Source organism: Ornithorhynchus anatinus, chromosome 2 (genome assembly GCF_004115215.2).
Source record: "Ornithorhynchus anatinus isolate Pmale09 chromosome 2, mOrnAna1.pri.v4, whole genome shotgun sequence".
Classification (NCBI taxonomy): domain Eukaryota; kingdom Metazoa; phylum Chordata; class Mammalia; order Monotremata; family Ornithorhynchidae; genus Ornithorhynchus; species Ornithorhynchus anatinus.
The window spans coordinates 52,733,763-52,756,890 of NC_041729.1; the positions used below are offsets into that span (position 1 = coordinate 52,733,763).

At 49.0% G+C, this 23,128-nt stretch overlaps 1 protein-coding gene across 1 annotated transcript in view; it reads left to right on the top strand.

Moving 5' to 3' along the window:
- Nucleotides 1–21,136, top strand: part of TEKT5 (tektin 5) — a 67,098-nt gene extending 45,962 nt beyond the window's left edge. The window contains exons 6-7 of the mRNA XM_001505502.4: nt 11,431–11,585; nt 20,750–21,136. Of these exons, the coding sequence (XP_001505552.2) occupies nt 11,431–11,585; nt 20,750–20,966 (372 nt within the window). The 3' untranslated portion in view covers nt 20,967–21,136. The remainder of the gene's footprint in view (nt 1–11,430; nt 11,586–20,749) is intronic.
- The last annotated feature ends 1,992 nt before the right edge of the window (nt 21,137–23,128 follow it).

Genomic DNA, 23,128 nt, shown 5'->3' on the forward strand with positions numbered 1-23,128 from the left:
GGTACAGTGGTGTCCGTTGACACATTCCCTTCCCACAGTGATCTGACAATACTACGTTTTCAACCAGCCTGCCAGCAGCCTGGTTTAGTGGATAGAGCATGGGTTTGGGAGTCAGAAGATCCTGGGTTCGAATCCCAGCTCTGCCACTTGTCTGCTGTGGGTTCTTGGGTAAATCAGTTCACTTCTCTGGGCCTCAGTTACCTCATCTGTAAAGTGGGGATTAAGACCGTGAGCCCCATGCGAGACACGGACTGTGTCCAACCCGATTTGCTTGTCTTCACCCCAACACTTAGTACAGTGTCTTGCATATAGTAAGCACTTAAATACCACATTTATTTTATTCTGGTACTGGACACTTGGGAGAGGCTTTAAGAGGTCCAGTGACAGTTGCCCATCCTCTAGAAATGGCCAAAGGTTTGACTCGTGATCACGGGATGAGGAGGGGCTTATCAGAGCACCTGGGCACCCTGAGGTTTAACCCTTTGGGCTGCTACCCTGCCCTATTTTCACTACTCTTAACAAGCAGATCATTTCATTCACTTTCCCATAGGAGTTCCTCAAGGCACCATGGAAGAAAGGCTCCCATTTATGGGCTGGATGACTTTTGTGCAGAAACAATGAACTGAAGGGCTGAGATTCTAATTTCCCAGCCCTTCTGCTGTTTCAAGGCTGAGATTCTAATTTCCCAGCCCTTCTGCTGTTTCAAGACAGCAATCCCTTCTTCCTTCCGAGGAAGGACAGGAGAAACACCCTGCTCCCCACTTCCTTCTCACCCAGCCCCTGGAGAGCTGCCCACTGCTGGGATCCAAGCTGCTTTGGAAACCAATCAAAACCCTCAACAGCCTTGGGGCCACTTCTACTCAACTGGAAGCTGGGCCTGGAGATCAATGAGGAGACCCTAGCCATACCTAACAATAACGAGCCTGTGGAATTTCAGTGCTTACTCTATGCCAAAAACTCTACTAACCACAGCGATGCAGCTTGGCTTAGTGGAAATAGCATGAATTTGGGAGTCAGGGGTCATGGGTCCTAACCCCACCTCCGCCATTTGTCAGCTGTGAGACCCTAGGCAAGCCATTTAACTTCTCTGGGCCTCAGTCACCTCATCTGTAAAATGGGGATTAAGACAAAGCCCTGTGTAGGACAACCTGATTACCTTGTAGCTACCCTAGCACTTAGAACAGTGCTGAGCACATAATAAGTGCTTAACAAATGCCATCATCATCATTATTATTAGATACAGTATAATCAGATCAGCATGGCCTACTGGAAACAGCCAGGCCTGGGAGTCAGAAGATCATGGGTCGCAATCCTGGCTCCACCACTTGTCTACTGTGCGACCTTGGGCAAGTATCTTCATTTCTCTGTGCCTCGGTTACCTCATCTGTCAAGTGGGAATTAAGACTTTGAGTCCTATGTGGAACAGGAACTATGTCCAACCCGATTATCTTGTATCTACCCCAGCGCTAACTACAGCTCCCAGTACCTAGTATCATTAGATCAGAAAAAGTCATGGGTCTTAAAGTCTAAGGGAGAGAAAGAACAGATGAAGGATAGATCTCTGTTTTACAGATGAGGGAAACTGAGGCACAGAAAAGTCAGGCGAGTTGTCCAAGGTCCTACAGCAGGGAAGGCTGGCTTAGCCCCTGAGAGGTTCCCAGGCCCCTCCCAGGCTGCTAGAAGGGTAACCTCACAGCTAGCCACGCCCAGCCTATCAGAGAGCCCTGCTGATAGTCGCTGAGCCAGTCGTATTTATTGAGCGCTTACTCTGTGCAGAGTACTGTACTAAGCACTTGGGAGAGTACGATATAACAATAAACACTCACATTCCCTACCCACAGTGAGCTTACAGTCTAGAGGTGTTTGGCCAGACTGCCTCCCTCACTCCCCTCTAAGCCAAGATCAAGCACTGCCTCCCTTCCCTGCCCCTCCATGCCAATGCTGGCAGGCCATGTGGAGAGTTTCGTGTGCCAGGCACTTGGGAGTTGCATTCCACACATTTCTGGGGGTTGAATTGTGCCATTCATGGTGGCATGAGACAGAGTCAGGCCAGCAGGCCGTGAAAGACCTCTAGAAGTGGGGATTCATTACCAGTGGGCACACGGACCTGGGAACCCTAAGGGGGAGAGGCCGAGAGGCCAATCGGTCAATCGATTGATCAGTCATATTTACTGAGTGCTTACTGTGCTCAGAGCACTCGCTCTTGGGAGAGTACAGTACAAAAATAAACAGACACATTCCCTGCCCACGAGAGCTTACACTCTAGAGGGGGAGACAGACATTAATATAAGTAAATACATTGGCCAAGAGAAGCAGCATGGCCTAAAGGATAGAGCACGGACCTGGGAATCAAAACAACCAGTGTTCTAATTCCAGCTCCGTCTTGGTCTACTGAGTGACCTTGGGCAACTCGCTTTGCTTTCCTGCCCCTCAGTTACCTCATCTGTGAAATGGGGATTAAGACTGCGAGCCCCGTGTGGGACCTGGACCGTGTCCAACACGATGAGCTTGAATCTCCTCTAGTGGTCAGGGCAGTGCCTGGCACATAGTAAAAGCTTAACAAATACCATACAAAATAAAAAACGGAAGGGATTAGCTCTGCAAGGTTGAGTGGGAAATTGTGGGCAGGAAATGTCACTGTTTATTGTTGTATTGTAATTTCCCAAGCACTTTGATACAGTGCTCTGCACACAGTAAGTGCTCAATAAATACGATTGAATGAATGAATGAAAGGAACCCATAGCAGTTGTAGCATGGGGGATTCAGGATCTCTGGTCGACCTTGCAAGAGAGAAAGATGCTGGCTTTCTGAGGTCATGATTCCAAGGAGGGAAGGAGCCTGGGAGAAAAGGGGAGAACTACAAAGAATCGAGCGATGAGAGGCCTATGGTGTGTTTGTGTTCAGTGAGCACATATTCTACTTTTGGAGGATGTGGTCCTTGTTGTGCAAACTTGGTGAACAGCAGACTCTAACGCAAGAAAGCCCTCTGGGTTTAAACTGTTCTTGGTTAGGATTCTAGTCGGTGGATTCACATCAAAATCATTCTGAGGCAGGATATGGTCCCCATTCCCGGCAGCCTTTGGATACTTGGGGCTTGGCCTGGCCCTGATCAGGAGTCTTTGGGGCAAGCAAAAGGGGACAAAATGAAGTCACTTGGAAGTGGGTTTCAAGTGCTGGGGAAGGGGCTGTCTGGATCACTCTGGAAAAGGAAAAAGAGTGACTCCACAGTGGAATTTGCTGGATCTTTTCCCCCTAATTTCCCAGCAAGGAATTGGGGTTTGATAGCTTGTCGCCCTGTAAAGTAACTCTGAAGCACATAACTGACTTGTTTGTATGATAAAAACCCAACCTACTCATCAATCAGTGATGCTTATTATTTCTTTTTTTATGGTGTTTGTTAAGCTCTTACTATGTGCCAGTCATTGTAGTAAGCGCTGGGGTAGGTATGAGATAATCAGCTTGGACACAGTCCATGTCACACATGGGACTCACAGTCTTATTCCCCATTTTACAGATGAGGGAACTGAGGCACAGAGAAGTGAAGTGACTTGCCCAAGGTCTAACGGCAGACAAGCGGCAGAACTAGGATTAGAACCAGGTCCTTCTGACCCTCAGGGCTATGCTCTATCCACTAAGCCACGCTGCTTCTCACTTACTGAGTGCTTACTGTGTGCAGAGCACGGCACTAAGCACTAGGGAAAGTACAATACAAAGAGTTGGTTGATGTGATCCCAGCCCACAAGGAGTTTACAGTCTTCCAGGGGGAGAGACAGACATTAAACTAGGTTAGGGCTAGGGGAGGGAAATAGAATATATGAATATTGACATAAATAAATAATGTGGGGCTTGGGCGAGCATTTTACAGTTTGTCAGCAAGTAGATTATCGACTCTCTGGATTGGCAGCGGCAAGATTCTCAATCCTCATCAATTTGGGAGGCTGCTTCCCTCTGACCTTCAACCTTGCAACATATCAATCATTTGCATTTATTTAGGGCACTGTCCTAAGTGCTTGGGAGAGCACAGACCATGCCCACAATGAGTTTACAGTCTAGAAGAAGGCATATGACATCCCAGCCATGGTTTTCTTCAGGCTCCACTGTTTTATAGCCATTCCTCCCATTTCTGATCCTGGGACTGTCTTGCACATTCATTCAATTATATTTATTGGATGCATACTGTGTGCAGAACAATCACTTAGCTGTGGTCCAAAGTCATCTCACATTAGGCTTTGGGTTCCTTCTGAGCAAGGAATGTATTTGTGCCGGACTCAGCTTTTATCTTGTACATTGCAATCAGAAGATGCTCAGTAAACATCATTCCTACTACTACTTCCCATTTTAATGATCCACATCGCCTCTCCCATTAGCATAATTAATGTTGGTATTTGTTAAGCACTTACTATGTGCCAAGCACTGTTCTAAGCAGTGGGGTAGTTACAGGTCATCAGGCTGGCCCATATAGGGCTCACAGTCTTCATCCCCATTTTACAGATGACGTAACTCAGGCCCAGAGAAGTTAAGTGACTCGCCCATGGTCACACAGCTGACAAGTGATGGAGTGGGGATTAGAACCCACCACCTCTGACTCCCAAGCCCGGGCTCTTTCCACAAGGCCACGATGACTAGATGTGGATTGATTTGAGATATTTGATATTCACCCCACTCCCAATCCACAGCACTTGTGGGGTGTATCTTTAAATTATGTATTATAAATTACTTAATTATTCCTATTAATGTCTGTCTCCCCCTCTAGACTGTAAGCTCTTTGTGGGAGGGGAATGTGTCTGCTAAGTCTGTTGTGTTATTCTCTCCCAAGCAATAGTACAGTGCTCTGCACATGGTAAGCACTCAATAAATTCCATTGATTGATTGATAGATTGGTGGGTTGGAGCCAGACAGTTGTTTCTGCATAGGGTAATAATAATAATAATTATGGTATTTGTTAAGCGCTTACTATATGCCAAGCACTGTTCTAAGCGCTGGGGTAGATCAAGGTAAGGAGGTTGTCCCACATGGGGCTCACAGTCTTAATCCCCATTTCACAGATGAGGTAACTGAAACCCAGAGAAGTTAAATGGCTTGCCCAGTGTCACACAGCAGACAAGTGGCAGAGCCGGGATGAGAACCCACGACCTCTGACTCCCAGGCCCGTGTTCTTTCCACTAAGCCATGCTGCTTCCTTGGGTGCTTGAACAGGTCTCCCTTGAAGCCGGGGAACCATTCAGCTGCCTTAAGGAATCAGCAAACAGGTCAGATCAGGCTGCCTACTAGCTTGGTATCAGGGACCAGTTTTCACCAGCTGGAGTCCTGGCAAGGAGGAGGTGGTGGAGATCCTGCTTGCTGGAGCCATCCTGAATCCATTATTTTAGTGGCTTCAACTACCATCCCTGTGCATATGATGTCCAAATGTACCCTTCTAGCCCTGACCTCTCTCCTTCTCTGCAGTCTCACATTTCCTCCAGCCTTCAGGACATCTCTAACTGGTTGTCCCGCTGAAAGCTCAAACTTACCATGTCCAAAACAGAACTCTTCTTCCCACCCAAACGCTGTCCTCCTCCTGACTTTCCATCACTGTAGACTGCACCACCATCCTCTGTGTCTCACAAGCCCCGAACATAAGCATTATCCTCAACTCATTTCTCTCATTCGACCCACATATTCAATCCGTCTCCAAATAGTGTCTGTTCTACCATTACACGTCTCTAAAGTCTGCCCTTTTCTTTCCATCCAAACTGTTACCATGCTGATCCAAACACTTACTTACCATATCTCGTCTTGAATACTGCATCTGCCTCCTCAGTGATCTCCCTGCTTCCAGCTTCTCTCCTCTCCAGTCCATACTTATGGCTGGCTGCTGCCGGTATCATTTTTCTACAAACCTGTTCAGTCCATGTTTCCCCACTCCTCAAAAACCTCCATCGGTTGCCTATCCGCCTCTGCATCTAACAGAAACTCCTTACCATTGGCTTTAAGATCTTGACTAAGCTCTCCCCAGTTCAACCTTCGGTGTTGCCAACACACTCACATCTGTACCCCTTAAACACTTGATATTCACCCCACCCACAGTCCTTAGGTACACATCCTTACCCTCTGCCATTTCCCTTCTCGGGAATTTATTTTCATGCCTGTTTCCCCTCCTAGACTGTAAGCTCTGGCGGACAGGAATATTGTCTACCGCCTCTGCTGTATCATACTCTCTCAAGCGGTTGGTACCGTGCTCTACCCCCAGTAAGTGCTCAATAAATATCTTTGATAGTGGCGAGGAGTTAGAAGTTTTCTAGTTTGTAGTTTTCCTGCAGGTGGGAGGACCAAGCTTACTCACATACCTGGGCCTCCCCTAGTCCTCTTGAAGGTATTGTAGACCAAGCCAGAGTATCCCATCCTGGGGAACAGGACCATGCCTGACTCTGGGAATCAATATGCCCTCTCCTTATTATCACCAGCTAGCTGCTTTGTAGCACCACAGAGTTTACATTTTTTTTTCCATCTGAGAGTTAATACTATTTCTCTTTTCCTCTCAGGGGACCCTTAGAAGCCTCCAGAGGATTTGCTCTTGAGTCACAAAGTAAACATTGGGCAATCCCCAGGAGAGATGCTTTCTCCTAAATAAGGCAGGGGGTGGGAGAGAGGAGGAAGTGGCTATCCCCCCACAGGCCCTAATCACACTCCAGGTTTCTGGGGGAATGCCTCCAATTACGTAAAGGAGCCCCTCCTCCCCAGCCCAACCCGCCCCTCCCGCAAGCACTGGCCCCCTGTTCATCGTGTTGTTTCATGTTCAGGGCCAGGTGCACTCTTGCCTCAGAAATACTTAGACAGCTGAAGCAGTGTGTGCCTCCAGTACCTTTAAGGGGTGGGGAAAAAGTTGGGGGAAGGTGACAACGTGAAAAAGGCAGTGGCACTGAGGAATTTTCATGAGGCTGAAGGGCGGTTTTTGTCGCCCCTCCTCAGGAGGCAGAAATGATCTTCTCTAGGCATCATCTGAGGCGCTGTAAAAATCACCCCCTCCCTGCCGCGACATGGACTGAGTTGGGGCGGGAGGGGTCACCTGATTTTGATGATCCCCATTGCTTTGGCTTAGTTTAGGTCTTCAGTCAGGGCCATGTCGGCCTTTAAGTTGCTCCCTGTGTCTCACCGCCAGCCCCTTCCAGTCCTGGGCTCCAAGACCACATTGAGGAAGGGTAATGGCATTTGTTAAGTATTTACTATGTGCCAGACACTGTTCTAAGCCCTGGGATAGGTAGAAGTTAATCAGATCGGACACAATTCCCATCCCACAGGGGGTTTACAGTCTTAGTCCCCATTTTAAAGATGAGGAAACTGAGCCAAAGAGAAGTTAAGTAGCTTGCCCAAGGTCACACAGCTGACATGTGTCTGAGCCGGGAGTGGAACCTGGGTCCTGTGATTCCCAGGCCTGGGCTCTTTCCTCTAGTCGTGCTACTTCTCTAATTCCTTGGTGCAGAAGGTCAAATCTGCAGTTCCATTGTTCCAAAGTCTCAGAGACCCCTAAGGGGTGGTGATTTCAGGCTGAACGGCCGGGATGGCACTACACTCATGTCCTCCTCTAGACTGTAGGCTTTTTGTGGTCAGGGAATGTGTTGTTTATTGTTAGATTATACTCTCCCAAGTGCTTAGTATGGTGCTCTGCACACAGTAAGCACTCAATAAATACGATTGAATGACTGAAAGAATATCTTGTGGACCCAGGCTCACAGGTGGGGGTGAGGAGAATTAGGCCAGTGGTGGGGCGCCACCCACGCAGTCCTGGGAGTTGGAGAGGAGGGGTCCCCTGCCTTGAGGTGGCATCAGGTCAGGGCCTGGATCTGGGATTCCATTTCTCTCTCACACACGCTGGCCGGGGGCAAAGTGCTTCAAGTAGTCCCTCAGTAAGCCAGAAATTGTCCAGGACTGTTGCTGGCCTGGAGCCGGGCTTTTCCATTCATTCATTCAACTCTATTCACTGAGTGCTTACTGGGGGGCAAAGCACTGTACTAGGCACTGGAGGCTTTTCCCTCCAGATTGCCTGAATGACTGTGGGACCCATTTAAACAAACCTGTACAGTCCAGCTCACGGGTCAATTTCCCTGGGGAAGAGAGGCAAGAGAGGAAGTTAAATGTTCAAGGAAGCTCCCACCTGCTCAGGCTCTACTTGGGGCGTTGGGGTGAAGGGGCCAGACCACCAGCCTGTAGCCTTAGCCACCATCCCCTTGCATGCCCCTTCACATAATAGTAAGGAAAATAATAATAATATTAGTCATTGTACTATCAAGCAGTGGGGTAAATTAAATACAGGACAATCACATCAGACTCAGTTCCTATATCTATAAAGGGCTCAGAGTCAAAGGGGGAAGGCGATCGGGTATTTTATCGCCATTTTACAGATGAGGCACAGAGAAACTATATGATTTACCCAAGTTCACATAGCAGGCAAGTGGTGGAGCTGGAATCAGAAATCAGGTATCCTAGCAACCAATCTTATGTTCTTTCCACTGGGTCACACTACTAATGAGTCCTTATCTACTAGCGAGTCCTTACCTACCTGGCCCGTGTCTTGTCTGCTGTGAAGCCAGTGTGTTTTTGTTTGTTTGGTTGGTTTTTTAATGGCATATGTTAAGTGCTTACTCTGTGCCAGGCACTGTACTAAGCCCTGGGGTAGATACAAGCTAATCAGGTTGGGCCCAGTCCCTCTCCCACCTGAGGCTCACAGTCTTCATCCCCATTTTACAGATGAAGTAACCAAGACACAGTGAAGCTAACTGACTTGCCCAAGATCACACAGCAGACGAGTGGCAGAGCCAGAATTAGAACCCAGGTCCTTCCGATTCCCAGGCCTATGCTCTATCCCCTAGGTCACGCTGCTTCTCAGTGTTCCTGGGGCCCTTGCCAGTCTGAGATGCTCCTTGCTCTGGGGCAGGGGAGATTCCTCGGTCCCAGCTCCAGTCCCAAACCTTGCGCAGCTCCAACCCCAGACCCAAGCTGGGGGTGTCAAAGGTTTCTGGGAAACTGGGGAATCTGCAACTCAACAATCCCAGACATTGCGCTCTCTAGTTAGCCTGAGGGCTCACACGCCCTCTGGTGGGGGAGACCTGGGGGTCATTCATTCAATCGTATTTACTGAGCGCTGACTGTGTGCAAAGCACTGTACTAAACGCTTAAGAGAATACAGTATAACAATAAAGAGAAACATTCCCTACCTACAACGAGCATACAGCCTAGACGTTGAGGATGGAAATCGACACCTCCAACCCAAGGCTTGACAACTCCGAGGCTGCTCTGTGGTGCCTTCCGCCTGGCGTAGTGGGGGTCTGGGAGTTGGAAGGTCATGGGTTCTAATCCCAACTCCACCACTTGTCTACTGTATGACCTTGGGCAAGTCGCATCATTTCCCTGTGCCTCAGTTAACTCATCTCTAAAACAGGGATTGAGACTGTGAGCCCCACGTGGGACGGGGACTGTGTCCAACCTGATTAACCTGTAACCATCCCAGCACTTAGTACAGTGCCTGGCACATAGTAAGCACTTAGCACATACCATAATTATTATTATTATTCTCTCACTGAGGGCTGGCAAGGCATTCCTGGACTCCTCAACTGGGAGTCCCCTGCAGCCCCTTAGCCCTTAGTAGGGAGGTAAGGAGGGGCCCAGAGCAGATCAGAGGCCTGCCGATGGCTGTCACTCACCCTCACCCACCCCCAAGTGGTTGTTTGCATCTGTTCAGCCCCTGGTCTGTCTAGGGGACTATACTGACCATGTAGAGATACAACTGAGAGGTGGTTAGAGCAAACTCGGGTCTTATAACCAGGTTTCTGTCTCAATAACCTCGCCATTATCTTCGACTCTTTTCTGTCATTCAACCCACACATTCAATCTGTCATGAAATCCTATCAGTTTTACCTTCACAGCAACTTCAGAACTTGCCCCTTTCTTCTCCATCCAAACTGCTGCTATGCTAATCTAAGCATTTACCGTAACCCTCCTTGGACACCTGCATCAGTCTCCTTGCTGACCTCCCAGCCTCCTGTCTCGCCCCCACTCCAGTTCATGCTTCACTCTGCAGCCTGGATCATTTTTCCAAAAAAAAATTCAGTCCATGTCTCCCCACTCCTCAAAAACCTCTAATGGTCATCAGACCATCAAAGTATCAACAGAAACTCCTTACCATCAGCTTCCAGGCACTCAATCAGTCATTTCCCTCCTACCTCACCTCGTTGATCTCCTACTACAACCTGATCTGCACTCTCCACTCCTCTACTGCCAACCTACTCACTCTACCCTGATCTTGCCTATCCGGCTGCTGATCCTCCTTCGGGCCTCAAACTCCTTCCCCCTTCATATCCGACAGACCACCACTCTCCCCACATTCAAAACCCTCCTAAAAATCATCTCCGATTAAGCCCTTATTTTGCCACCCAACCTTCCCCTCTGGGTTGACTATCCATTTGGCTGTGGACCTTTTAAGCACTTTGATACTCACCCCAGTCCCACAGCACTTATGTACATATCCTTATACTCTATTTCCTCCTCCTATAATTAATTTTAATGTCTGTCTCTCCCTGTAGACTGTAAAATCCTTCTGAGCAAGGATCACGTCAACCACCTCTATTGTACTGCACTTTCCCAAGCACTTAGTATAGTGCTCTGCACACACCAAGTGGTAATAAATACCACTGATTGATTTGAGCACTAGAAGAGAGTTAGATGTACTTTAGAGAATGACCCCAGCAGTTCTTAATGAGGTAGTCAGAAGAATCAGGACTACACACTTGGTAAAGCGGACTTTAAAACAGCCAGACCAAAGAGAGTTTTAAGCCATTTGGAATCCCATCAGTGTTGTTCCTCAGCCACTAACTGGAGAAAGTTCAGAGGGTAAAGCAGAGGCTGGTGGCCAAGGGCATGCCAGGGAGATAGAGTGCTTCAGGGACTTGGACACTGAAGTGGAAAATCAGAAGCTGGAAGGAAGTTGGGGAAGCTGCATGGCCTAGTGGATAGGGCATAGGCCCGGGAGTAAGACAGACCTTGGTTCTAAACCCAGCTCTGCCACTTGTCTGCTCTGTGGCCTTGGGCAAGTCACTTCACCTCTGTGCCTCAGTTACCTCATCTGTAAAATGGGGAGTAAGATTGTGAGCCCCATATGGGACAGGGACTATGTCCAACCCAATTTGCTTGTATCCGCCCCAGTGTTTAGCCCAGTCCCTGGCATGTAGTAAGCACTTAACAAATACCATAAAAAAAAATCCTGGTTCTGCCTCTTCTAAGCTGCGTGACCTTGGTCAAGTCACATCACCTTCCTGGACCTCAGTTTCCCAGTTTCCTCAAGGGGTTGTGAGGAGGCAGAACCGGGACCAGGGAAGCCCTTGCCCAATAACGAAAGAGGGTGGGAGGGATCAGGTGAGGAGTGTTAGCAGGGGCTGACCCCACTTGCTCGCCCTGCAGACGCTGCAAGAAATCGTCCAGACGGAGAAGACCATCAAGATGCTGGAGAGGGCGATCCTGGCCAAGGAGTATCCCATGAAGCTGGCTCAGACGCGCCTGGAGTGCAGGACCCACCGCCTCAACATGGAGCTCTGCCGGGACAGCTCGCAGTTCAGGCAAGTTGGGGGCCGGGGAAGGGCCAGGGGGCCGGAAGAACACCAAAGGCAGAGAGGAGAACGAACAGTCCCTGAAAACCAATCACCTGAAGCCCAGCGATGGCAAGAGTTATGGTATTTGTTAATAATGATAAAAAATAATAATAATAATAATAATTGTGGGATTTGTCCAGTGCTAGGTGCCAAGCACTGTACTAAGGGCTGGGGTAGATACAAGATCTCCAGGTCTTAGATGGGGCTCACAGTCTAAATAGGAGGGAGAACAGGTTTTGAATTCCCGTTCTGCAAATGAGGGAACTGAGGACAGAGATTTAAGGGATTTGGCCAAGGCCACACAGCAGGCAAGTAGAAAAGTCGAGATTAGAACTCAGCTCCTTTGATTCCCAGGCCCAGGGCTCTTTCCACTAGGCCATGCTGCTTCTCTAATATTTGCAGTATTTGTTAAGTGCTAACTACCTGCCAGGCTCTATACTAATCGCTGAGGTGAATACAAGCCAATTGGGTTGGACTCAGTCCCTGTTCCACCTAGGGTTCACAGTCTTAATCCCCATTTTAGAGATGAGTGAACTGAAGTACAGAGAAGTGAAGTGCCTTGCCCAAGTTCACACATCAAATGAGAGGCAGAGCTGGGGTTAGAACCCAGGTTCTTTTGACTCCCAGGTCTGTGCTCTATCCATTAGAACATACCGCTGCATAGTTATGTGCTTACTCTGGACCATCTCTATACTGAAACCCGGGGTAGAGAGGAGATCACCAGATGGGATATGGTCCCCGTCCCACACGAAGGTCCAACGACTGCTTCCAGCCACAGAAGGAAGCTGGGAAAACCCAGTTTTCTGCTCCCACACAATCTGCAGCGCCTCTGCAGGATTGGGGTCTGGGAATGGTAGACGGGGGGTGGACTTTGGGGGAAGCTCAGTGGAGGCTTCTTTGATGAGGGAAGCAGTCACCATTCAAACAGTTCAAAAAGTTCAAACGGAAACTCCTTTAAAGCCTCAAATCAGCTCTCCCCCTCTTACCTTACCTTGCTGACTTTCTACCACAACCCAGCCTGCACACTTAGCTCCTTTATAATGCCAACCTACTCTCTATTTCTTGATCCCCTGTATCTCGTCACGGACCTCTTGTCCTCATCCTTCCTCTAGACTGGAACTCCCTCTTGTATGACAGACCTCCACCCTTTCCACCTTCAAAACCTTACTAAAGTCATGAACTTCTCCAAGAGGCCTTTGCCGATTAAGTCCTCTTTTCCCTTACTTCCTCTCTTCTGTGTCACCTAGGCACTTGGATCTGTTCCCTTTTTTTTAACAGAATTTATTAAGCCTTTTAAGCACTTGACCTTCCCCTCATCCTCAACCCCACAGCACTTACGCACATAATTGTAATTTATTCATTTTAATGATTGTCTCACCCCATAACTGCGAATTCCTTGTGGGCAGGGAACTCTATCGAATTGTACTCTCTCAAGTGTTTAGTACAGTGCTCTGCACTCAGTAAGTGCTTAATAAATACCACCAATTGAACATGATAACTCATTCGTTGATCACTGGTCTTTAGTTTTTGGACCATTTGTAAAATGGTCAGAGGCTGCTCACAGACTCACTTACTGAATATATCTATGGAATAGGTTTTCCTTCCCTTCCTGTAATTTATATTAGCTTCTGCCTTCCCCGCTAGATTATAGCCTCCTTGAAGGCAGGAATTGTGTCTTACCCTTTCCTTGTCTCGCAAGAACTTAATATAGTGCTCTGTACACAGTAAGTGCTCAATAAGTATTATTGATTCATTGATTGAGCAAGGGTCTGGGAATTGGAAGACCTGAGTTCTAGTCCTGGATCCACCTCTTGTCTGCTGTGTATCTTGGGCCAGTCGCTAAACTTCTCTGTGCCTCAGCTATCTCATCTGTAAAATGAGAATTATGACTGTGAGCCCCATGTGGTACGTGGACTGTGTCCAACCTGATTAGCCTGTATCTACCCCAGTGCTTAAAACAGTGCCTGGCCCATAGTAAGTGTTTAACAAATGCCATAAAATAATAATAAATAAAAAACAGTAGAAGATATATAGCAGTCCTGCAGTGGGGGCAAAAAAATGCCTCTATCTAGAGAGGACCTCGTGTTCTGAGAGCTGGTGAAAATAGTCCCTGCATTAATTGATCCTGTCCTGCCCTGGTCAGTCAGCCCTCAGCTGCTCCAGGGAGCAGGTGGACTGCGGGCATCTAATCACGAGGCTGGCGTCACGGTGCCCTTAGGCATTTGCTTCCAGCCTCTTCTGAGCCAGAGCCAAGCCAACATGAAAGAGCTAGGGCTCCCTTCAGTCACTGTTTCAGCTCCTTATTTATCTTAACGTGTCTCACTTCTGAGCACTTCAAATAACATAAATATCTCACCACGGGCGTCCCCTCTGCCCGCCCAGGGCTGGGGAGGGTGGCTTTTATAGCGAGGGGACTCTGGAAAAGGAAGAAAGCTTGCCCTCATTGGTGAAAGGACAAACTAAAAGAGAGAGCGGGGTGGGGCTGACCGCTTGGATTCTTCTCCCACTGACTGGCTGTGTGACTTTGGATAAGTCCCTTGAACCCTCTGTTCCTTCAATAAAATGGGAAATAATGCCTGCCAAGGACTTTGGGCATTACAAAGACTTGATGCTGATAAAGTGTCTGCAGATGGTGCCAGTGACTGGGATCACTCTGTGGATATGAGGAGAGAGAAGATTTAAGTGTGGCCAATAATCCCCTCCTTGCAGCATATAAAAACTGAATTTTTAAAAAATATTTGTTTAGCACTTACTATGTGCCAAGCAATTTACTAAGTGCTGGGTTAGGTTATAAGGTATGACACAGTCCATGTCCCACATGGGGCTCACAGTCTTAATCCCCCATTTTACAGATGGGGTAATTGAGGCACGGAAAAATTATGTGACTCACCCAAGATCACACAGCAGGCACGTCGTAGAGCCGGGATTAGAATCCAGGCCCTTGGACTTCTCTTTTATAGATGCTGCCGGTTGTTGCGGTGCCTGGCTCTGCTTTCGATGTTGCCTTTTGGGCTGCCCTCTCAGCCTCTGTATCAAATGGGCTGCCCCATGCCTTTTGGCCTGCCAACCAAATCAGTGGGATTTATTGAGCGCTTACTGTGCACTAAGCACTTGAGGGGGTACAACAGAGTTGGTAGACATGATCGCCGCCCACTAGGAATTTACAGTCTAGCCTGCCCTCTCTCATCACCTGCCAGCATTTCACTGGCATACCGCAGAGCTTGAAGATTGACTTTGAATCGCTGCTTCTGCCCATCCAACTCTAACCCGGGCAGCAACAGCATTTAATGCGTGTCTCCTAGGTACCGGTCACTGGAACTTACGGCAGGGATCGTGGCTCCAAATGCTACCGTACCCTCCCAAGCGTTTAGGGCAGTGCTCTGCACACAGTAGTTACCCGATCCATACTACTCAGAGGTAGGTAATAGGCCTGATGGGAACTAACCACAGAAGTAAGTTGGGCCCTGCCTTCAACAAACTTATTATCGAACGGGGAAAGGAAGCAGATAAAAAAATGACAAAGTTGTCAGAGAAACAGGAGTCAGAGTTTGGGGTAAAAGTCTTGTCTAATCCTTGGCTGAATGATAGAGAGACTTGGTGGGGTTGGCTTCCATAGTCCAACTCCCCCTACCCCCATGGTACTTATAGGGATATTTCCCCCAGGAAGTGATGCTTCCTTCATCTTCCTTAGGCTCCATGTGGGACACTGAGGCCCACAGAGGGCCCACAGTATCATACTGAAGCCCATGAAGCAGAGGCAGGGCAGGGAAGAAGGCCCGGATTATTCGGTCTCTTGACACACTGATGTTCCGCCCCTTGGCAGCCAGAGCTGGGAGCTGGGATCGAATGTGACCACCTCTGCCAGCTCTGACTCTTCCTGCTCATTTCTTCTGCTGGACTCAACCTGGAAACTATTGGAGAGGCTGGTAGAATCAAGCCGAGAGAGAAATCTCACTGCCACAGTGCCTGACCCTGATAGGAATGATTCCCCCTGAGATGACTCCGACATTCCAGGTTTCCTGCCGCCACATAGACACCCACAGGGAAATGAAAAAAAAAAACTGAGTGAAACTCCTTTCTGATCCTCAAACTCCAAAAGATTTTGGGCTGAGGGATGTATGGGTCTTCTCCAAAGAGTCTTGCCTACCCTTTCTCCGAGCAAGAGCAATTAATCAATCAATATGAGAATCAATGTGGCCTAGTGGATTGAGCATGGGCCTGAGAGTCAGAAGGAGATCCAATTCTGGCTCTGCCACTTGTCAATCAGTCAATCGTATTTATTGAGCACTTTCTGTGTGCAGAGCACTGTACTAAGTGCTTGGGAGGGTACAATATAATAGAACACATTCCCTGCACACAGCGTGCTTACAGTCTAGAAGGGGACACTTGTCTGCTGGGTGATCATGGGAGAGGCACTTCACTTCTCTGTGCCTCAGTTACCTCATTTGTAAAATGGGGATGAGACTGTGAGCCCTATGTGGGACAGGGACCGATTATCTTGTATCTACCTCAGCGCTTAGTACAGTATCTGGCCCATAGTAAGTGCTTAATAAATACCATAAACCATAGCATTAATTGAGCTCCTACTCTGTGCAAAGCACTGTCCTGAGCACTTTTTTTTTAATGGTATGTCTTAAGCATTTACTATGTGCCAGTCTATTCTAAGCTTTGGGGTAAATACAAGGTATTGTGGTTGGACACAGTCCATGCCCCACATGAGACTCCCAATCTTAATCCGCATTTACAGATGAGGTACCTGAGGCACAGAGAAGGTAAGTCGCTTGCCCAAGGTCACACAGCAGTCAAGTGGTGGAGCCGGGAGGGTACTTGGGAGAGTACAAAAGAGTTAGCAGTTATGATCCCTCCTCTCAAGGAGTTTACAATCTAGAGGGGCAGTCCGACCCTAAAACAAATTACAGAGAGTAATTAGTGTTTAAAAACTATATGCGGAAGTGCTATGTTGGGAAGGAGCAAGGTATGAGTGCCCAAGTGCTTAGGAAGTAAAGATTCAAATACATATGTGACGCAGTAGTGGGGGAAATTGAACGGGATGAGATGAGAGGTTAACCAGGGAAGGCTTCCTGGAGGAGATTTTTGAAGGGCTTTGCATAGTGGATAGAGCACGGTTCTGGGAGTCAGAAAGTCTTGGGTTCTAATTCTGGCTCCACCATTTGTCTGCTGTGTGACCTTGGGTAAGTGACTAAACTCCTCTGAGCCGCAGTTTCCTCATCTGTCACATGGGAATTGAGATTGCGAGCCCCACGTGAAACAGGGACTGTGTCCAACTCGATTTGCTTGAATCCACCCCAGTGCTTAGTACAGTGTCTGGCACACAGTGTGTAAAGTGCTTAACAAATGCCATCATTATTATTATTTGAGAAGCAGCATGGCTTAGTCGAAAGAGTACGGGCTTGGAAGTCAGAAGTCATGGGCTCTGCCGCTTAACAGCTGTGTGACTTGGGGCGAGTCACTTAACATCTCTGTGCCTCAGTTACCTCATCTGTAAAATGGGGATGAAGACTGTGAGCCCCACGTGGGACAAACTCATTACCTTGTATCAACCCCCCAGGGCTTAGAACAGTGCTTTGCGCATAGTAAGGGCTTAACAAATACCATAATGATAATAATATTTGAAGCTGGGGAGAACAGTGGTCTGCCGGATGTGAAAGGAGAGGGAGTTACAGGTAGGAGGGAGGGCGTGGGCGAGGGGTCGGCAGCGGGAAAGATGCGAGTGAGGCACCGTGGGTAGTCTGGTTTTAGAGGAATGAAGTGTGTGGGCCGGACTGTACCGGGAGAGGAGCAAGAACAAGTAATGGGGAGATGGAGTGCCTTAAAGCGGATGCCTGCGGGTCTGACAGATTCAGCTTCCCCCGCGGCTGTTCCGCAGGGGCCCTGCCTTTGCCTTGTCCACGGCGGCACTGTGAAGGAGGCCAGGGAGAAGGGCACCCTCCTCGCCTGCCTGACCCTGCCGACACCACCGGACTTCTCGGGCCCAGTCCAGGCGGCAGCGGTGGAGCTGTGGCATTGGGAGAGGGGAGGATTCTGTGGTCCGTGACTCACCCCACTCCCTTTCCCCGCGCTTCATTGTGCTTTCTCAGCGTCTATTGGCAAAGGTCACGGAATGCCACGGAGGGAAATAGAACCGTGGGCGACCGGGGCTCTGGGAAACTCTGCCCCGGGAAGCAGACGCTCTTTCGTATAAATGTTATCAAAGTTTATTTGCTGTTTATTCCAGAGGAAGTGTAGCTGTTGGCAGCGCTCCTCTGACCCTCTGGGCTGCCAACTGTACAGCTGAAGGAATCAGATAGAAAGCAAATTAATAAAGGATGTTTGGCTTAGCAGTCCTCTGTGCCGGACTGAATCGAGTAGGGCCGAGGGCTGAGGCTGGAAAGCCCATTTTGTGGAGCTCTTGGCTCCGCCCCATGAAGGGAGGGGAGGGTTTTTCAGAATATGGCAGCAAAACAGAGTCAGAATACCACGGGAATGGAGGAGAAACGACAGGGGGCTGAGGAGGGAAGCGGGTGGCGGCGGGATGGGCCCTCCCAGCGTGGCAAACAGCTGCTCCGAAACTCGATCGGGACCCAACCCAAACTACGTTTTACTCTGGGCTTCCTGCCATGTTTTCAGGGAGCTGCTGCTAGCTCCATTACTGAGACCCTGAGAGCTGATAATAATAATGATAATAACTGTGGTATGTGTAAAGCGCTTACAAGGCACTGTTCTAAGCTCTGGGATGGATAGGGGTTAATCAGGTTGGACACAGTCCCTGTCTCACATGGGGCTTACAGTCGCAATCCCCATTTTACAGATGAGGTTACTGAGACACAGAGAAGTGAAGTGACTTGCCCAAGGTCACAAAAGACAAGTGGCGGAGCCTGAATTAGAACCCACGTCCTCCTGACTCCCAGGCCCGCCTCCAGTGCAACGTCAGGGTGTTCCAGCCCATTTCCTACATGCTTTGGGGCCTTGGCCCGGTGCCTTGCCGCCTCCCCGGGAGGCAGAGAAAAGAAGGGAGGAGGTGCCATGCCTGGGCAGGGTGGACGAAGGAGTGGTTGGAGCTCTGATCCAAGATGGGCTGTTTGAGATTGTCTGAGGGTCTTGGTCAACCTTCCTCTCCTAGTTCGCCAAGAGTTGGGCCCCCAGCCCAGGTGGGGTGGGGGGTTGGGGGCTGAAGATGCCATCTCCCACCTGGAATCACCTCCAACCACCCCGGGCTCTTGGCTTGACACTGCCCATCCTGGCAGGCAGAAGAGGGGACCTGGGTTGAGGTGGCTAAGATGGCTTTGGGCCTGAAGAGTCCCTGGCAGTCCTTGTCTCTTTTACAGACTCCTTGAACTTGGAGGGACCTTCAGAGGTCACTTCAAGGTTGGGATGGTGACCCATTCCCTCCCAACCGCATGCCTCAACCCTCCCATCTAGATGACTCGATCCTTTTCTTATAGACCTCCAGGGCAGGAAATTTCACAGCTTCCTCAGCACTCGCTCCAGAACTGGGCCAGAAAGTCCTGCCTGTTGTCGCCCTCAAGTCCTTCATGCTGCAGTGCATTCCAAACCCTATTTCCTCTCGTTCAGCCCTCTATGTAAAAGCTGGTCTCCTTAACGCCTGATTTTCGGTTGGCTCTCTGCCTGGTCTTCCTGAGGCCGACCGTGGCGCTCCCTGCCTTCTAAGCCCTCGTGAAATCTCACCTCCTCCAGGAGGCCTTTCTGATTAATTTTTCTACTCCCCGGATCGTTCCTGCTAATTACCACCTCCACACTTTTGCACCCACAGCCACCTGTAGCACTTTTGTTCCTATAAGTTCCCAAACTTGTACTATTTAAGTACACATCTACCCATCCCTTTTTCCATTCTCTTCTTTCTCATCAGTAATTGACTTATTTATTCGTGTTTTCATCGTATTTGTTTAGCGCTTACTGTGTGTCAAGCAATCTTCTAAGCGCTGGAATAGATACGAGTTAATCAGGTTGAACCACAGTTCCCGTCCTACCTGGGGCTGAGTCAAAGTAGGAGGGAGAAGAGGTACTGAATCTGAATCCACATTTTACAGCATGGTATAGTGGGAAGAGCATGAGTCTGGGAGTCGGAGGCCCTGGGTGTTCTAATCTCTGCTCTGCCAATTGCTTACTGTGTGACCTTGGGCAAGTCACTTAACTTCTCTGTGCTTCAGTTTCCTCAACTGTAAAATGGGGATTAAATCCTACTGTCTCCTACTTAGACTGTGACCCCCAGTGGGAGACAGATTGGGTCCAACCTGATATACCTGTATCTCTCATTCAACCCACATATTCAGTCCCTCACTAAATACTGTCAGTTCCACCTTCACAGCTAAAATCTGCCCTTTCCTGTCCATCCAAACTACGACCACATTAATCCAAGCACTTACCCTATGCCCCTTTGATTACTGTATCAGCCTCCTTGCTGACCTCCCTGCCCTCCTGTCTCTCCCAACTCCGGTCCATACTTCGCTCTGCTGCCCGGATCATTTTCCTACAAAAATGTTCAATCCGTGTTTCTCGACTCTTCAGAAAACTCCATTGGTTGTCGATCTACCTCTACATCAAGCAAAAACCCCTCACCATTAGTTTTAAAGCATTCAATCACCTTGACCCCTCCTACCTCACCTTGCTACTCCTGTTACAACCTAGTCTGCACACTCCTCTAATGCTAACCTTCTCACTGTACCTCAGTGTCCTTTATCGCACTTCCGACCTCTTGCCTACATCCTGCCTCAACCCTCCTCAAATCCAACAATTACTCTCCTTTCCTTCAAAGCTTTATTGAAGGCACATCTTCTCCAAGAGGCCTTCCCTAAGCCCTCCTTTCCTCTTCTCCCACTCCCTTCTGCATCACCCAGACTTACTCCCTTTATTCATTCCTCCTCCCAGGCCCACAGCACATACGTACATATCTGTAATTTATTTATTTCTATTAACGTCAGTCTCCCCCTCTAGAGTGTAAGCTTGTCGTAGGAAGGGAATGTGTGTTTGTTACATTGTACTCTAAGTTCTTAGTACAGTAAGCACTCAATAAATATGATGGAATGAACTCAGTACAGCGCTCTGCACACAGCAGGTGCTCATTAAGGGCTAGTGATTATTAATAGACAGGCTCTGCTCTATCCTGGCCACAGGCTTGCAAACGAGGTGGTGGTCATCGACGACACATTACAGGCCCTGAAGCTGCGCCTACATGAAGTCCAGAACCACCTGCATGTGCTCATCCTCAACAAGACCCAGCTGGAGCACGACCTGGCCGTCAAAGCCAACACCCTCTTCATTGACAAGGACAAGTGCATGCCCATGCGGAAGACCTTCCCCAGCACTCCTCGCCTCGTTGGTTACAGCTGAGACCCTCCTCTCCACCACCTTCATGACACCTCGCCCCATCCCCCAGCCAACCTGCATCACACCACCGTGCTAAGATATCAAGGTTCAAAATCGGAGAGAGATATTTCCATTTGCTCCCTTTTCTCTCCTGAAAGGAAACAAACTTAATAAATGGACCAAAATCCAAGTAATCCTTGAGCTCTTTTCCTTTGGAGAAGCTGGATTCCTGGCAGATCTCAGGAGAAGAGGCTTTGCCTCATGGGAAGCGCAGTTCTGTGTTGGAACAACAAGCCGGGCCCCAGGAGAAGGATTGTGGGAAAGTCGGGTGTGTCGCTACACAAGAGAGAGTCTGAGTCTGGGAGAAGCTGTGGAAGGGAGAGTTATTTTTCGCTATTTATTTTTATGCTTATTCTCCTTTCGCCTCAGTGGGTTACACAAACAGTAATGTGGCTCTATGGGTGAAATCTGGACCACTTACTGTTCATAGGTAAAACACTTTTAAAAAGTAAATCTTGCATGGAAAGGCAGAGAGACAGAGAACAAGGGAGAAGGAAAGGAAAATCTGGGACGTTTCTGGAGTGCGCACACACACACACACAGGAGAATAGCCTTGAATCACTCACTATACCTTGGTTTTGTCTATAGCTTTTATTCCCAAAGTGCACTCACATTACTTAGCTCATTTTTGCCCTCTCAACTTTATGAGGGAGGTGAAAGGACAGGTATTTTGCAGAAAGGAAAACTAAGGGATAGAGAGGTTAAGTGACTTACCCAAGGTCACACAGCAGGCGGAGCTCAGATGCGAACCCAGGTCCTGCAGCTTCCAGACGGTGCTCTTCCTCTACTCCACGCTACCTCTCCTGATTCATGCTGGATACAAGGGAAAGCAAAAATCATTTAAAATTGGAAGCTTCAGAGATCGTGACTTAATTGAGTTTTTGGTAATCACTCCAGTGCTTGGTACAGGATGTTGCAGTACGTGCTGAAGGGACTGGTAGTAATAGTAATGATGGTTACGAAAAAAAAAATTTCCACTCTAGTTAACTTTCCCATTCCTGCAGACACCCTGTCAGTTTCCTTCGTGGCTTTCCACGGGAACACCAAGTGCTGACTTGGGTTTTGGTATTTGCTTGTGAGTCTGAGTGGATCTGAGGAGGTGAGGGCACGTGGGAGCCAGTGGATGCACTGTGTACTAGACAACAATCCTCTGCTCTTCATCTCTCGCCATGTGGAACGGGCCCCACTTTTTTATGGTATTAAGTGCTTACTAAGTGCCAGGCACTATAGTAAGCGCTGGTGCAGATGCAAAGTAATCAGGCTGGGCACACTCCCTATCCCACATGGGACTCACAGTCTTGATCCCCATTTTATAGATGAGGTCACTGAGGCGCAGAGCAGTGACTTACCCATAGTCACCCAGCAGGCAAGGGGCGAAGCTAAGATTAGAATTCAGGTCTTCCTGAGTCCCAGGCCCGTGCTACATCCACTAGGCCATGCAGTTTTTCAGCAGAGGGCCCCTTCCTCTGCTGTCTTGCCAGCTGATAGAGGGAAGCCCAGTGGTAGAAAATGCCCAGAGCTCTGGCTTCTTTTCAAGCCTTAAATTAAACTGGGAGAAATTGGAGATTTTCCCAGCTGACCTGCTTCAGCACTTGGCCTGGACTCAAGTCTCTCCACACCATACATGTGCTCGCTGAACCCTGGGGACGTGGGGGACTGTTACAGGACCTGAGGGGACGGTCAGGGGCCCAAGAAACACGTGCCATGTCCCACACACCCCACTTTCCCCTTGCTCGAGGTCGCCCCGGCAAGATCAAGCCATCACTGCCTGCAGGAGAGGGCCTGGGTGGCCAAGAGCGAGGGGGTTGAGGAGGGCGATGACAAGGGGATGGTATTTATAACGATCCTGAGGATCACCCCGGCTCCCAGACCAATACGCTCGGCTCGGAGTGAGGGCGTGTGGGCTTGCGTCCACCTGTGTGGACTTCTTCAGCTCAGCCTGGGATTTCTGAGTTGTGAAAGTCAGCCGATCAGAGAAGCAGCCGGGACTCGGCTACTGACAGGAACCCTGGCCCACCAGCGCTCAGGCCAGCTCTGAGCTGAGGGAGGGTGAAGAGGCAGCCCAAAGCCGGGTTTTTTCTTCAACAGCAGAGCCCTGCTGCCCCGGAGTGCCACTGCCCCTCCTT